Source organism: Budorcas taxicolor, chromosome 11, assembly GCF_023091745.1.
Source record: "Budorcas taxicolor isolate Tak-1 chromosome 11, Takin1.1, whole genome shotgun sequence".
Classification (NCBI taxonomy): Eukaryota; Metazoa; Chordata; class Mammalia; order Artiodactyla; family Bovidae; genus Budorcas; species Budorcas taxicolor.
This window is the reverse complement of record NC_068920.1, coordinates 158,433,656-158,447,238: the sequence shown is the minus strand read 5'-3', so window position 1 is coordinate 158,447,238 and position 13,583 is coordinate 158,433,656. Positions and strand designations below refer to the sequence as shown.

The 13,583-nt window shown below is 53.6% G+C and overlaps 1 protein-coding gene across 2 annotated transcripts in view; it reads left to right on the top strand.

The window, feature by feature from the left end:
* Positions 1–11,029, top strand: part of ZER1 (zyg-11 related cell cycle regulator) — a 29,677-nt gene extending 18,648 nt beyond the window's left edge. For both annotated transcript variants that reach the window (XM_052647570.1, XM_052647569.1), the window contains exons 9-16: positions 972–1,187; positions 2,105–2,146; positions 2,302–2,421; positions 3,290–3,405; positions 4,030–4,218; positions 5,230–5,327; positions 7,457–7,559; positions 9,351–11,029. In XM_052647570.1, coding sequence (XP_052503530.1) covers positions 972–1,187; positions 2,105–2,146; positions 2,302–2,421; positions 3,290–3,405; positions 4,030–4,218; positions 5,230–5,327; positions 7,457–7,559; positions 9,351–9,408 — 942 coding nt within the window. In that variant the 3' untranslated portion in view covers positions 9,409–11,029. The remainder of the gene's footprint in view (positions 1–971; positions 1,188–2,104; positions 2,147–2,301; positions 2,422–3,289; positions 3,406–4,029; positions 4,219–5,229; positions 5,328–7,456; positions 7,560–9,350) is intronic.
* Positions 11,030–13,583: the final 2,554 nt, after the last annotated feature.

Genomic DNA, 13,583 nt, shown 5'->3' with positions numbered 1-13,583 from the left:
GGAATTCTCCAGGCAAGAATACTGGAGTGGGTTGCCATTCCCCTTCTCCAGGGGATCTTCCCACCCCAGGGATCAAACCCAGGTTGGTAATATTCTCTAATCTACATAAGTAATGAAGTGTGGTGAACTTCCAGTATCTAATGAGAAAGGATGGTGGGAAGTTAAATTATGAGGAAAATGTGCCAAGAATACTATGAAAATAAAAATAAATAACCCACAGATAACACAAAAAGAAATCGAGGGGGTGAAGCAACCGGAACCTTCCTGTGCTGCTGGTGGGAGTGTAAACTGGTACAGCCACTGTGAGAACATTCTGGAGTTACCTGATAAAGCTGAAGACATGCACACCTTGTCGCCCAGAAGCTCCACCCCACCTGTGGGTCGCCCTGGAGGAGCCCACACACGTGGCTGCCATGAAGGAGCCAGACACCAAAGTCTACCCAGGTGTCCACCAGCAGTGTGCTGGATGAATCAATTGGAATTCTACACTGCAAATTAAAAAAAGAGACATGCATTTCACCTACTAACGACAACATGGTTGATCTCACAAAGCTGCAGTGGAACAAGAAGCTACAAGTTGCTAGAGAATCTTTCATACGGAAAGGCCGGGATAGGGCCATCTCGCAGGGAGGGCTTACGATCAGGAAGGAACACACGGGGGACTTCTGGCTGCCGGCAGTGTCCTTTTTCCTAACCGAGATGGTGGTTCCATGGTTGTTGAAAAGTTCATTTGCTTAATAATTATTTGCGAAACTATACCTTGGTATTTTACACCCCCCACCTCTGTATATTATAGTTCACTTTTTTTTTATGTTAAAAAAAATAAATGGTCTCTTAGTCTCTCTCCTCTTCCAGAAAGCCTTCCTGGACTGCCACAGCTCTGGACGATCCCACACTTCTAGAGAGACTCTCGGGTCCAGTTTCCAGGGCCACCCCTGACTGTGCTCCACTTGTCTCCTGGCCTCACCCAGGTCCAGCGGAACTGCTGCCTGACGCTCTGCAACTTCAGCATCCCGGAGGAGCTGGAGTTCCAGTACCGCCGCGTCAACGAGCTCCTGCTCAGCATCCTCAACCCCACGCGGCAGGACGAGTCGATCCAGCGCATCGCCGTGCACCTGTGCAACGCCCTGGTCTGCCAGGTGGACAATGACCACAAGGAGGCCGTGGGCAAGATGGGCTTTGTTGTGGTGCGTGCAGGGGGGCACTGCCCTTCCCTCCTCCCCTCCCTGTCTCTTCCAGAGCCCCTCTGCTGAAAGGGTGGATTTGGGATTCACATCCTAGCAGTGAACGTTGCTTCTGACCTTAGATTTCCTCCACCTAGAACTCTGTCATTCTCTCCCAGCCTCTCCAGTGTCCCGGGAGGTCCCACTGTACTCCTGCCTGCTCAGACCAGGTGCCCCTGTTAAGTCTTCCCAGCTGGGATTAAAGAAGTATCTGAGGGACTAGCTGTTTAACGTCAGCCTCCTCCCTGGGTGTGAGCTCCATGGGGAAAGACACCCTGCTACATCCTTCCATCATCCTGTCCCCAGCACTTCCTAGCACAGCGCCCAGCACACGATGGGGGAGATAATCAATATTTGCTGGAGAAGGGAAGGCAAGAATGAGGGAGGCACCTCCAGTCTCCTTTCAGCCATCACTGGGGAGGCTGAAGTCCACAGGGTGGGAGGTGCCCAAAGCTGGGTGGGTCAAGGTTGCGCCAGGCCTCCTAATGCTAAGTACCAGGTCTGTGGGTCGCACTTCTTTGAACAGCCTCCCAAATAGAAAGGCAGGGTTGTTTTTTATTTTAATATTTGTCTATTTGGCTTTGTCGGTTCCTGGCTGCAGCAGGCTCAGTAGTTGTGGTGCTCAGGCTTAGTTGTCCCGCAGCATATGGGATCTTAGTTCCTTAACCAGGGATCAAACCCATGTCCCCTGCATTGGAAGGCAGATCCCCAGCCACTGGGCCACCAGGGTAGCGCCTAGAGAGGCAGCTGTGTCAGGAGGTGCTGACCGGAATGGAGTAACTGACTCCTCTCCATCTTGGTTCTGGGAGGACACAGTAGCTCTTGAAGCCCTGGCCACCCCCCCCCCCCGCCCCACCTCAAGTTCTCTTCTCTGCCCACAGACCATGCTGAAGCTGATTCAGAAGAAGCTGCTGGACAAGATAGTAAGTCACGTCTTTGTGGAGCCACCCGCCTTGTCCCCTCGGCGGAGAGGGGACTGGTTTGCCCTGGGGGTGTGCGCCTCTGTCCGGGGACCGCCCCGCTGGGTGCCTGCGGGCCCGTCCCGGCGCACCTGTGCTGAGCCCTCTCCCCGCTCCAGTGCGACCAGGTGATGGAGTTCTCCTGGAGCGCCCTGTGGAACATCACGGACGAGACGCCCGACAACTGCGAGATGTTCCTCAACTTCAATGGCATGAAGCTCTTCCTGGACTGCCTGAAGGTAGCGCCTCTCCAGCAGCAGCCGGACCCCCGCTTGGCCTCTCCTCTGTCCCCAGGTCACCCAGCTCCCGTCTCCCCGTGGTTCCCATGGAAGGGCAGTGGGGCCCATTCAGACCCACCAGCCCAGGATGTGCTGTGGAGGTCTTCCCTGACCGTATGGCCTGGCTGGGCCTCTCTTAGAGCCCCCCCAACCAAGGGCATCCCCAGGCAGCGCTGGTGGTAAAGGACCTGCCTGCCAGCGCAGGAGACAGAAGGAATGGGCTCGATCCCAAGTTTGGAAGACCCACTGGAGGAGGAAATAGCAACCCATTCCAGCATTGCCTGGAGAATTCCATGGACAGAGGAGCCTGGCGGGCTACAGTCCGTGGGGTTGCAGAGTCGGACACGACTGAAGTGACTTAATACACAACACACACACCAAGGAAAAACCCAAACCGGTTTCAGCGTGGTCGCTCCAACTGCCTACGTCTGACCTGAGTCCACTGGGGTGTCAGCTGGACAGAATTCTATCCAGTAGGATGACCTCTTCATCCTAAAACTCATTCTTTATTTTCTTGCTTTAGTTTCCAAAAGGATTCCCTGAAGCTTAATATTTCGAGTTTTTATAAATAGTCCCATTCATAATTTTATAGGTTAGCTCTGCACACTCAGCCTTTGAGTTTGTGGCATGGAGCCCCACCATGTTAATCCCTTGTAGTGTATACGTAGCACTGTCTTAGGCGTACTGGGAGGTAGGAGGGCAGCAAATTGCACCCTCTCTTTGTCCAGTAGAAATGGCTGGACAGGTGCTCATAAAGCTTCCAGGTCACCAGCATCAGACACAAATCAGGTACTTGCTGCTCCGACCCGAATGGCTCTTCTCTTGCCAGGAGTTCCCGGAGAAGCAGGAGCTGCATCGGAATATGCTGGGACTCTTGGGGAATGTGGCAGAGGTGAAGGAGCTACGGCCCCAGCTAATGACTTCCCAGTTCATCAGTGTCTTCAGGTTGGTACTTTGCTCCTTTCCCTTTTCTCCTTGGCTGCCAGGATGCTCAGAGCTCTAACCAGTGCTCAAGTGTAGCAACTGCTATCAGTTTAGGTTTCTGTTAGGAATGTCACCTTCACTGTATGGTGCAGGTTCTGATCCTTTGAACCCTCCATAAATGGTCCCCTTGTAGCGATATCTTATCTTAAATGACCTCAGATTCCCTTTAGAAGTCATTTGGGGGCGGCTTCCCCAGGGTTCCAGTGGTTAGAACCCCACACTTCCAATGCAGGGGGTGTGGGTTTGATCCCTGGTTCAGGGAACTAAGATACTGCATGCCACACAGCATGGCCAAAAAAAATTTTTTAATGAAAAAGAAGTCATGGGAAATTCCCTGGCGGTTGAGTGGTTAAGACTCAGCACTTTCACTGTCAAGGGCCCAGGTTCAGGCCCTGGACAGGAAACTAAGATCCCACAAGGTGTGCAGCACAGCCGAAAAAAAAAAAAAATGGCATCTAGGTGTGGACAATAAGTGATAAAGAAATCAATAGTCTCTCTGGCATCTAATCTATTAGTTGAAGTCAGCAGCCTGTATCTGAAGTGGGCCTGGGGGATCAGGACTCCATTTTTCTCCATTCTTGGTAGCAACCTGCTGGAGAGCAAGGCAGATGGAATTGAGGTTTCCTACAATGCCTGCGGCGTCCTCTCCCACATCATGTTTGATGGGCCCAAGGCCTGGGGCATCTGTGAACCCCAGCGGGAGGAGGTGGAGGAGCGCATGTGGGCAGCCATCCAGAGCTGGGACATCAACTCACGGAGAAACATCAATTACAGGTGCGGGGGCTGTGGACGCGGGGTCAGTGCTGGGACAGGCCGCTCCTGGTCGGCGCTAGTTGCCCTTCTAGTCCTGAGTTGGGTCTTTCTAACTGAGCTGTGGTCCACGGAGAGCCCACATGTGGTCCATGAGGTGTGTGAGTAAAGGCGCATACCTCACCTCTTCAGCTCGGTGCCTTTTCCCTCACATCAGCACCTGTGTACGCTGAGCCTGCCATTCACAGATGCTCAGTCCATGTTCAGTTGTGAGAGAGGGAAAAAAAAAAAAAGAAGATACATAAACAATAGGAAACAAACAGAAACCATTCGTTCCTGAAAAGAGCATCCCCCTAACATTCCGGCGTCTCTCCTTCCAGCAGTTTTCTGTGCACAGATTTAACCACCTCCGTCCAGCTGGCATCAAGTCTTACTATCACATGATTGAATTTCCAGTCGCAGCTATGGGTCTCCTTCCCTGTTGTATAACTGAGTCACCTCTGTGTGCGCCTGGGCCATGGCATAGTGATTGACACTGAAGCTGAAAACCCAAATCGGGAGGAACAGGCTCGTGCTCGTGGCTTTGCCCATGCTCCAATTACCGTCCGTTCAGAGGAGAGAGGAAGTGGGATCACTGGCCTGGGGAGGGGGTTTGTGGGGGTCGCACGTACATCTTGCAAGCTTTTGGACCATGACTCCAGATGGCGCATAGAAGGCCATGATGGGAAGTGCAGTCACAATCTCTTCTCCTTCCCAGTGTCCTCCGCCCCTACGGCCCAGGTTGGGGCTCTCCTCCCTGCCGCCATCTCTGCAACACCTGATCCGTGTTCCTCCTCCCTCATGCTCATGACCTCTCTCACAAGGGAGCTCTCTTTGTGGAGCCTGAAATGGGCTGAAGGACCATATGCTTGCCCCCCAGCGTGTCCCCTCCATCCTGCTGGCCTGCTTATTATAAGACCCTTCAGTGAGGAGGAGCCCCCAGTGCACCCTGCCAATGCCCAGCATCAAAAGTGAACTTGATTTTTCTTCCTGCAGGTCATTTGAGCCAATTCTTCGCCTCCTTCCCCAGGGCATTTCGCCTGTTAGCCAGCACTGGGCCACCTGGGCCCTCTACAACCTGGTGTCTGTCTACCGTGAGTACCCGCCAGCCCCTTGGCTCCCTCATCCACCACGATCCGGGGGGAGCGCTGTGAGAGCCGGCGTCAGTGTCTGCGCCCTCCCTCACCTCTTTCTGCCGTCAGTGGGGCACCCAGCAGCATGGCTCGCTCCTGCCTCATCGGCAGAAGCAGGCCTGGCAGACGAGCCGGCCCATCCAGAGACCCCACACAAGCTGCTTTCTCAGTATTTCCTGCTTCAGATGAGTGAATAGTCAGAAATCCTGTGCTGCGACTTCCCTGGTGGTCCAGTGGTTACGACTCCATGCTTCCACTGCAGGGGGCACGGGTTCCATCCCTGGTCAGGAAACTGAGATCTTGCCTGCTGCACCACACAACCAGAAAAATAGAAAATAAAAATCTCTATGCCTTCTGTAAGGCAGGATGAGACCAACCCAAACCAGAACGAACTCCTAAGGAAACAGACATCCGAGAGGCCAGGAGAGAACTTGAAAACAACTCTCACTTACTTTCTCCAAGAGAGTCCCGCCTCCCTGAGAAGAGCCTGGACCGAGTCCTCCATCCAGTGGCTTTCGGGGAGAGGAGGAGGAGGGTATAGCACTGAGAGACTCTGATGGCAGGCCAGGCTTGCCCCTAGTGCTCTGCTTTGCTAGCTATGTGATCTTGGGCAGGTAATTTAACCTCTCTGGGCCTTGATTTTTTCTCTGTAAAATGGGGATAGTAATGCCTACTTCATAAGGTTGGTGGGAAAAGAGAACCAGTGGAAAGTGTTGAGCCCTAGTGCCTGGATATCGCTCAGTCCTGTTAACTGGCAGGCAGAGGGGATGAGAGTGTAGGCCCTCCGCAGAATTAGGTGGAAGTTGAAGGGGATGGACTTGAAACTTTGATGTGTCCAGACCAACTTGTTTTGTTCCTGCATATATGTGTATATGCGTGGATAGCTTGCTTGGAGTGAACATTTTGGAGACCTTTTATATAAAGGTGTAAAGAGAAGGGTTGGCTTGCAAGGCATGGAACAAGGACTTTTTTTTAAGCAAAGGCAGATTCATTGTTATTCTGAAGATTCCAAAATCATTTATGACAGCAGCAGTCACATACCTTACCAGGTGACAGGCAGCTAGATGGATGCTCCTGGGAGAGACGAGCAAACAGCTTTCCGTTTTAATAAACATTTATAAACAAACCAGAAAAAAAAAACAAAAAGAGGGCAGGCCCTGGGGGAAGGCTGCCTGCGCTGCTCTGAGCAGGCTTCTCAAGCTCTCTGGGCCTCATTTTCCCCATGTTTAAAATGGGCTAATAACAGTACTTAGCTTGTAGGATTGCTGGGGAATAAGACATGTAAAGTGCCGAGAAGAGCACGTGGCACGTACCAGCTCAGCCAATCTTTTTATTATTCCTTGAGGTTAGTCTTACTAAAAAGTAGCACCTTACCTCAGAGAGGCAGCATGGCAGCTGGGAAGAGCTCTGAGCCAGGACTCGCTCTGACAGGCCTCTCAAGTGACTTCGAGGGGGCTCCTTCATTTCTCTGCACCTCAGCTCTTTCATCATTAAATGGAGATGATAAAAAATAGCTCCAGTATACTATACTATACTGTACAGCTGCTAGAAGACCACTGAAATGCCCATGTTCTCTCTGGAGTGTCTATACAGCCCTGGATCCCGAGCCCTAGAATGTTCTTTGTGGGAGTGAACCATAAAGCCCAGCAGTGGGCAGGCCTGGTGGTTTCCTCCCGGTGGGTCCCAGAATCCCCCGGAGATATTTTGTTAAAAGTGCAGATAAATACATGTTCCTGGATCTGTTGAATCAAGACACCCCGGGGGGCGGTGCTTAGGAAGTCCTTGTTTTTACAAACACTTCTCAGAGAATAGAAGGGGCCGGAGTGGGTGATATTTGGGGGGAAATGCCACCATGAAGCGAAGGGAAGAGCCTTTCCCAAGGGATTCACCCCTCGCTTCCCGCAGGTGGCCTCAGGAACTTGGCCTCGGGGCTGGGCCAACATGGCTCCAGCAGCCACGCCCTCACTCAGGCCCACGTCTTCATCCCCCGTCCTGGGAGGGCCGTCCTCAGAGCAGGGGAGGGTTTCGGGGCCACAGGCTGATAGAAGTCCCACCCTGATCACGTGCTGTCTGCCCTCACCCCCCCACAGCGGACAAGTACTGCCCTCTGCTGATCAAAGAAGGCGGGATGCCCCTCCTGAGGGACATGATCAAGATGGTGACCGCGCGGCAGGAGACCAAGGAAATGGCCCGGTGAGAGACTGGCAGTGTTTCTGCCTGGAGCCTGGGCTTGGGGGAGCCAGGGACACACAGCCGGGCCCTCTTGTGGGTGGGAATGGCTAACAATGCCAGGGGCAACTCAGAGCTGAGAGTGGAGGCGGACCGCATACTGATGTCCAGCTGGGGCCTCCCTGAGTGTCATAATGGCCAGCGCGTGGCCAGAAACTAGATGATCAAGCTCTGAACAGAGCATCGTTGCCCGCATTTGTAAGTTTTGTTTTCCTTTATTCCCAACAAATCCCGTCCTCTCATCCCTGGGCATTAGCAAGTCAGGTCAGAATTTGTCCTTATTTTTGGCCAAAGACATTCCAATTAAAGAAAGGACACTATGGTAAAATGCATTCTAAGATTGGGCAGAATGCATGAGTTTCTGAACATGCAGGTCCTGGACACAGGCCGTCCGCTGCACTGTGGCTTTCACTTCCGGGTCTAAACTGTCATTTACTGGAATCTCACACCCATCAGTGTACAAAAAAGACCCTTAGGGGCGCTGCGTTTCGCTATCATCAGTGACAACCGTGCTTCCTCCAGGATCCCTTCTAGAAGGAGACGTAGTTAAGTTTACCCCGGTTCTAAAGACAGTGTAGAATAGAAAGTGTCACAGTGGGGCGGAGTGAGGGGGGTGCGCCTGAAGTTCAGAGTCTCCCCAGAGAAGGACTCACTGGCTGTTTCTGCAGTTATATTTGGCAAAAGGCACTGCTTAAACATTTAATTGACAGATTTGCCTGAGTTTGAGAATGGTAGAATGAGTGGTTCTCCAACTTAACCTCCCCAAAGGATCACCTAAAAAGATTGTTAAAAATGTACAAGCCCTACCCTAGATTTTCTTTTCCAGTGAGTCTGGGCAGTGGGCCTGGGAATATGCATTGTCAACAGAGCTTCCAGGAGATTTGAGAAGCATTGGCTAAGACTGACCCGTAACCTACCCCAACCACTTTGAAATCTCTGTAGGGCCTGAGCTGACCAGCCTGAGGGCAGGGTGCTTAGGAGAAGTCCACAAGTCCTGTCCCACCCCAGGCATCCCTTAGCTCCTAGAAGGCAGTGTGGTGCCTCTTTGACACAAAGAGGCTGCAGTGAACATCACTCCCACCACCAACCCAGAGGCTTAGTGTGAGTGGGAAGGCTGTCCAGGGTTCAGGATGACACCTGGCAGCAGTTTTCAAGGGCCAGATGGAGTTGGATAGAGACTGGAGGTCTGAGGACGAGGGGTGGTTCCCAGCACTGCACTGGGACCTGCCCCTGCAGGATGTGGAGCCCCTGTACTTGGGCAAAGCACAGCTGCCCTCGCCCTGCCTAGACCTGCCCAGATCCTGCTAGGTCAGGATCTCTGGGTGAACCTCACGTGCAACCAGTTTGGGGACCACCAGTAGACTCAGGGGAAGAAAAAGGCCTGGGTGGGCAGGGAAACAGTGAAGGACTATGTTGATGAAAAAGAACAGAAGGTTCTGGGGGTCAGGCCTGAGCTGATTCAGGGAAGCTCCTAACCACAGATGCCCTGGTGCTGAGACGTAGGAAGGAGGCCTGGGGAGGTCGGAGGGGGAGGACAGGGGGCTGAAGGCCTTCGTGGCCACAAGTACCATTTTCTGGGTACCCCAAACACGCCGGCCACTCTGCCAGCCACTTGGCACACATCATCTCATTCAGTGTCAGCAGGATGGTTAACATTTGCCAACAAATCCAGCAGCCTGATCAGCTGAAAGGAGCTGGCTGAGCCCACCCCAGTGCAAGCCCACCCTCCAATCCTCTTTCTCCCATTGTCTCCAGCAAGGTTATTGAGCACTGCAGTAACTTTAAAGAGGAGAACATGGACACGTCCAGATAAGGCCTCCGCCCCCATGGCCCGCCACTGCTCTGGACCACGAGGTCGAGAGGAAGCGCGCTCAAGCCGCCCAGCTGGCAGATCCCTACACCCCGGGGAGCCTCCCACTGGACGAAGGGACACAGGGGAACTTTTGCACAGCCGACGCTTTTCCTTAACATTAGTGAGATATATATATTATATATATATATATATATTATTTTTTTTTGGTTAGGAAGTGTGAAGTTTTGTGTGTATGATTTCTGTACAAAAACAAAAGAAATAACCCCCTGAGTCCTTGCAGCTTCCCTGGCCATCCTCAAGCCCCTACTTTCAAAGCCTTCATCGCTGCCACACTCACTTCCACCCCTGCCAGACTAAATGCCTCTAACATTGTGAGTGTCTGGTCCGTGCCCTGTAATCTCCGACCCTGGCCTCGCTTCCCATTCAGAGAGGCAGTGGGGCCCCCAAGAGCCCACTCCAGCCTCCTAATCCGCCCACTGAAGCCTGAGAACGCCGTCTAGGTTCCTCAGTGCAGCTGATGGGGTTTGGGGATTAAAAACTAACCCCACTGGGTCTCCCCAATGCCTTGGTGCTCCTGGCTGTGGGCCTCTGGGGTAAGGAAGTGAGCCGTACCTGCCTCGGTCCAGGCAGTCCCAGCCCCAGAGGGCCTTCAAGGCGCCCAGTGGCTCTGCTGCCCTCTGGCCAGGCCTGCCTGAGGCCACGCTGCTATGGAGGCTGCGTCCTAGTCTCCCACCAGGCCCCAGGTTGTGGAAGGCCCCAGCCCAGGGCTGGTCAGAACCCGGGCAGACACCACTGCCCCTTCCGCCAAACATACCCGGAACCTGCGCACCCCACCACCCGCCTCCTGCCCTGGAAGCCAACAGCTCCAGGGGCCAGGGGCTCGTTCTCTCCCCACCCCTCATCGGCCTGCAGCCCCCACGGTGCCCAGGCACCCCACCAGCAGAACTGAGCCTGCCTCACTCGCCCCTGCCTGCCCCGTGGCCCAGAGGAGCCCACACCTTTTCTGCGGGCAGGGGGGCTCCCCACGCCAGCCTGGCGGCCACAGGCAGACACCTCCAAACCAGCATCCACCCCCTCCCGCCTTGTCCCAAGGCTTCCCCTTAGAAACCTTTGTGTTGGGTTTCGGAGAAGTGTGTGAGACACACAAATGTATCTCAAAAACACCTTGTGGTCCTCCCTTGACATCACTCCGAGTTGCTTCTCACAGCACCGACAGCGGGGAGGAGGCCCCGTCTGGAACAAGGGGCCAGGGAGCAGAGCCAACTGCAGGTGGCCCTTAGGGGGTGGCTTTTCGTCCCTCCTTCCCTGGGCCTGTGCTTTCGATTCTCCTGGCGTTCCTGCCTCCAGACAGAACAGGCAGGATGAGCAGCCCAGGGGAGAGAGAGGCACCCGGTCTTCTTCCCCTGGGGTCTTCCCCCCACACCCCAGCCCTGGGAAAGGCCAGCTGCCCTGTGGCCCCTCCGCTCAGCACACGGGCCCCATCTGCCCTCCCTTCCATGCTCACGTGGCCTGCGCCAGACCCCAGGCAGAGCTCACATCGCATCGCTTTACCAGCCGGGGCCCGGGTAAATGTCTGTACTTTGGGATGTCACAGAAATACATTTTTGTGCAAAGTGGAGAAGAGCAGAGTGTCTCTTTTTTTTGTGTGGAAGGGATGGGGCCATGGAGAAGAGGCCTGGGCCGGCTTGGGCGGTGGGCCTGGAGTGCAAGAGCAGTGGCGGGAGGGTGCGTTGGGTCAGTTTGTGGGCCCAGCCCAAGGGGACAGGTGGCAGTTTGGTCAGTTCAGTTGCTTAGTCATGTCCAACTCTGCGACCCCGTGGACTGCAGCACGCCAGGCCTCCCTGTCCATCACCAACTCCCGGATTTTACTCAAACTCATGTCCATTGAGTTGGTGACGGCCAAACAACCATCTCATCCTCTGTCATCCCTGTCTGCTCCTGCCTTCAGTCTTTCCCAGCATCAGGGTCTTTTCAAATGAGTCAGTTCTTCATATCAGGTGGCCAAAGTATTGGAGTTTCAGCTTCAGCATCAGTCCTTCCAATGAATATTCAGGACTGATTTCCTTTAGGATGGACTGGTTGGATCTCCTTGCAGTCCAAAGGGCTCTCAAGAGCTTCTCCCAACACCACAGTTCAAAAGCATCCATTCTTCGACAGTGGCAGATGGGGCTGGAACACTTGCTTTTCCTCTGCAGTCTCTCCACACCCCGTGCCCAGACACTGAGGGTCCAGCTGGCCACAGACCAACAGGATCCCTGCCTCCAATGGCTGTCTGATGGTAGAGACAAATGTTAAATACAAGATGATGACGGTGTGTGAGGAGCGGGGAGAAGGGAACGCAGAGCAGGCCTCTCGGGTGGGCCAGCAGGACTACAGGCAAGGGACGGTGTCCCAGTGCAGGCAGGGGAGGCTTCTCACAAGGGGAGACCTTCAAGCTGAATCCAGCAAGAAGACAGGGCTGCCACGCCTGGCTGTAGAGGGCCAGGAAAAGGGGGCTCCTAGACAGAGGGGCTCTGCCAGGAGAAGGGCCTTTCAGGGAGAACCGTGAAGCAGCCCCCGTGGCTGCAGCAGAGGGAAGGATCGGGCGCCAACGGAGGGAACGAAGGAGCCGGGGCCAAATCGTGAGGTGACTGGGCTTTGCCCAGCAGAGTCTGCGTTTACACCGGCTGTTTGTCCCAGAGTAACTCTCAGCAGTGCTCCCCATGCCCCCGAGGTAGTACTGAGGCCGCACCCAACGGTGGAGAGCTCTTCCCCAAGACTAGTCCAGGCACTGGTCCCAGATTAGGTGGACCTGTTCCCACACGTGCCAGGTGGGTGTGTCCCCAGCGCCCAGTGAGAGATTCTCTGCTAGACCAGACTGGAGCCAGCTCCATGCCCTCTTCTCCACCAGGCCTCAACCTCGGCCTATGAAAACTACGAACTCTTCAGCTCCAGGGATTTCATCCACTCCCTCCTCTGACTTCACACCTAGTTTCTAACAGCCCTGGGTCACACCTGGAAGATGACCCTACCTGACACCCCCCATTAAAGCGCCTGCCCGAGAAACCTCCAGGCTGCCAAAAGAATTTACCGTTAGGGGCGTCTCTTGTGATTCAGTGGTAAAGAATCCGCCTGCCAATGCAGGAGACACAGGATCGATCCCTGATCCAGGAAGATCCCACGTGCCACAGAGCAACTAAGCCCGCACAACTACTGGGCCCACGTGCCACAATGACTGAAGTCCATGCTCCAGAGCCTGTGCTCGGCAACAAGAGAAGCCACCACGATGAGAAGCCTGCACACCGCAACTAGAGAGAATAGCCTCTGCTTACCACAACTAGAGAAAAGTCCATGCAGCAACCAAGACCCAGCGTAGCCAAAAATTAAACAAATAAAATTATATTAAAAAAAAGAATTTGTTGTTTAACATCTGGACAGCCTTTCTTAGAGCATGTACTAAAAACAGCTTAAAGTTGTGAATGCTTCCTCTGTCCCTCTGCGGTGTACCTGTACCTCCTATAACTCAGCAGCATCTTTCTCAAGGACCTGAAAGCCATCCCTTTAAAATGTAATCATCAGGAAGGATCAGGCCTCTGTCTCCCAGTCTCCGAGGGAGGACAGAAACCTAACTTCAGTTGCTGCCAGCTAGCAGACACAGTTGGCATTAATGAGCATTTACCCTGACCTGCTCTTTGTAAGTCTTCACTTCCCTGAGTCATCAAGCCCCTGCCCTTCCCCATCTCTACTCCCTCATTCTCCCGTTAAAATACCCAATCACCTCTGTACAAATCAAAGTTACATTCAGTTCTTGTTGGATCCTCTTCCCTACCGCAATAGTATATTACTGAGTAAACTCTGTCCTTACAACTTTAACTAATGTCAAAACTTATTTTAATCTTTGACACCAGCATAGCAGCTGACTCGTGGAATCCTCAGGATTCTTTCTTTTTTAAAATGTATTTATTTTTGCTTGTGCTGGGTCTTCATGCTGTGTGTGGGCTTCCTCTTTCTCACTGTAGTTGCAACTCTTTGTTGCCACGTGTGGGCTGCGGAGCATGGCTCTGTGGCATGCAGGCTTCACTAGTTGCAACGTGCGGGCTCAGTAGTTGTGGGTCTCGGGCTCTAGAGCACAGGCTTAGTAGTTATGTCTCACGGGCTCAGCTGCTTCAAGGCATGTGGGATCTCCTTGGACCAGG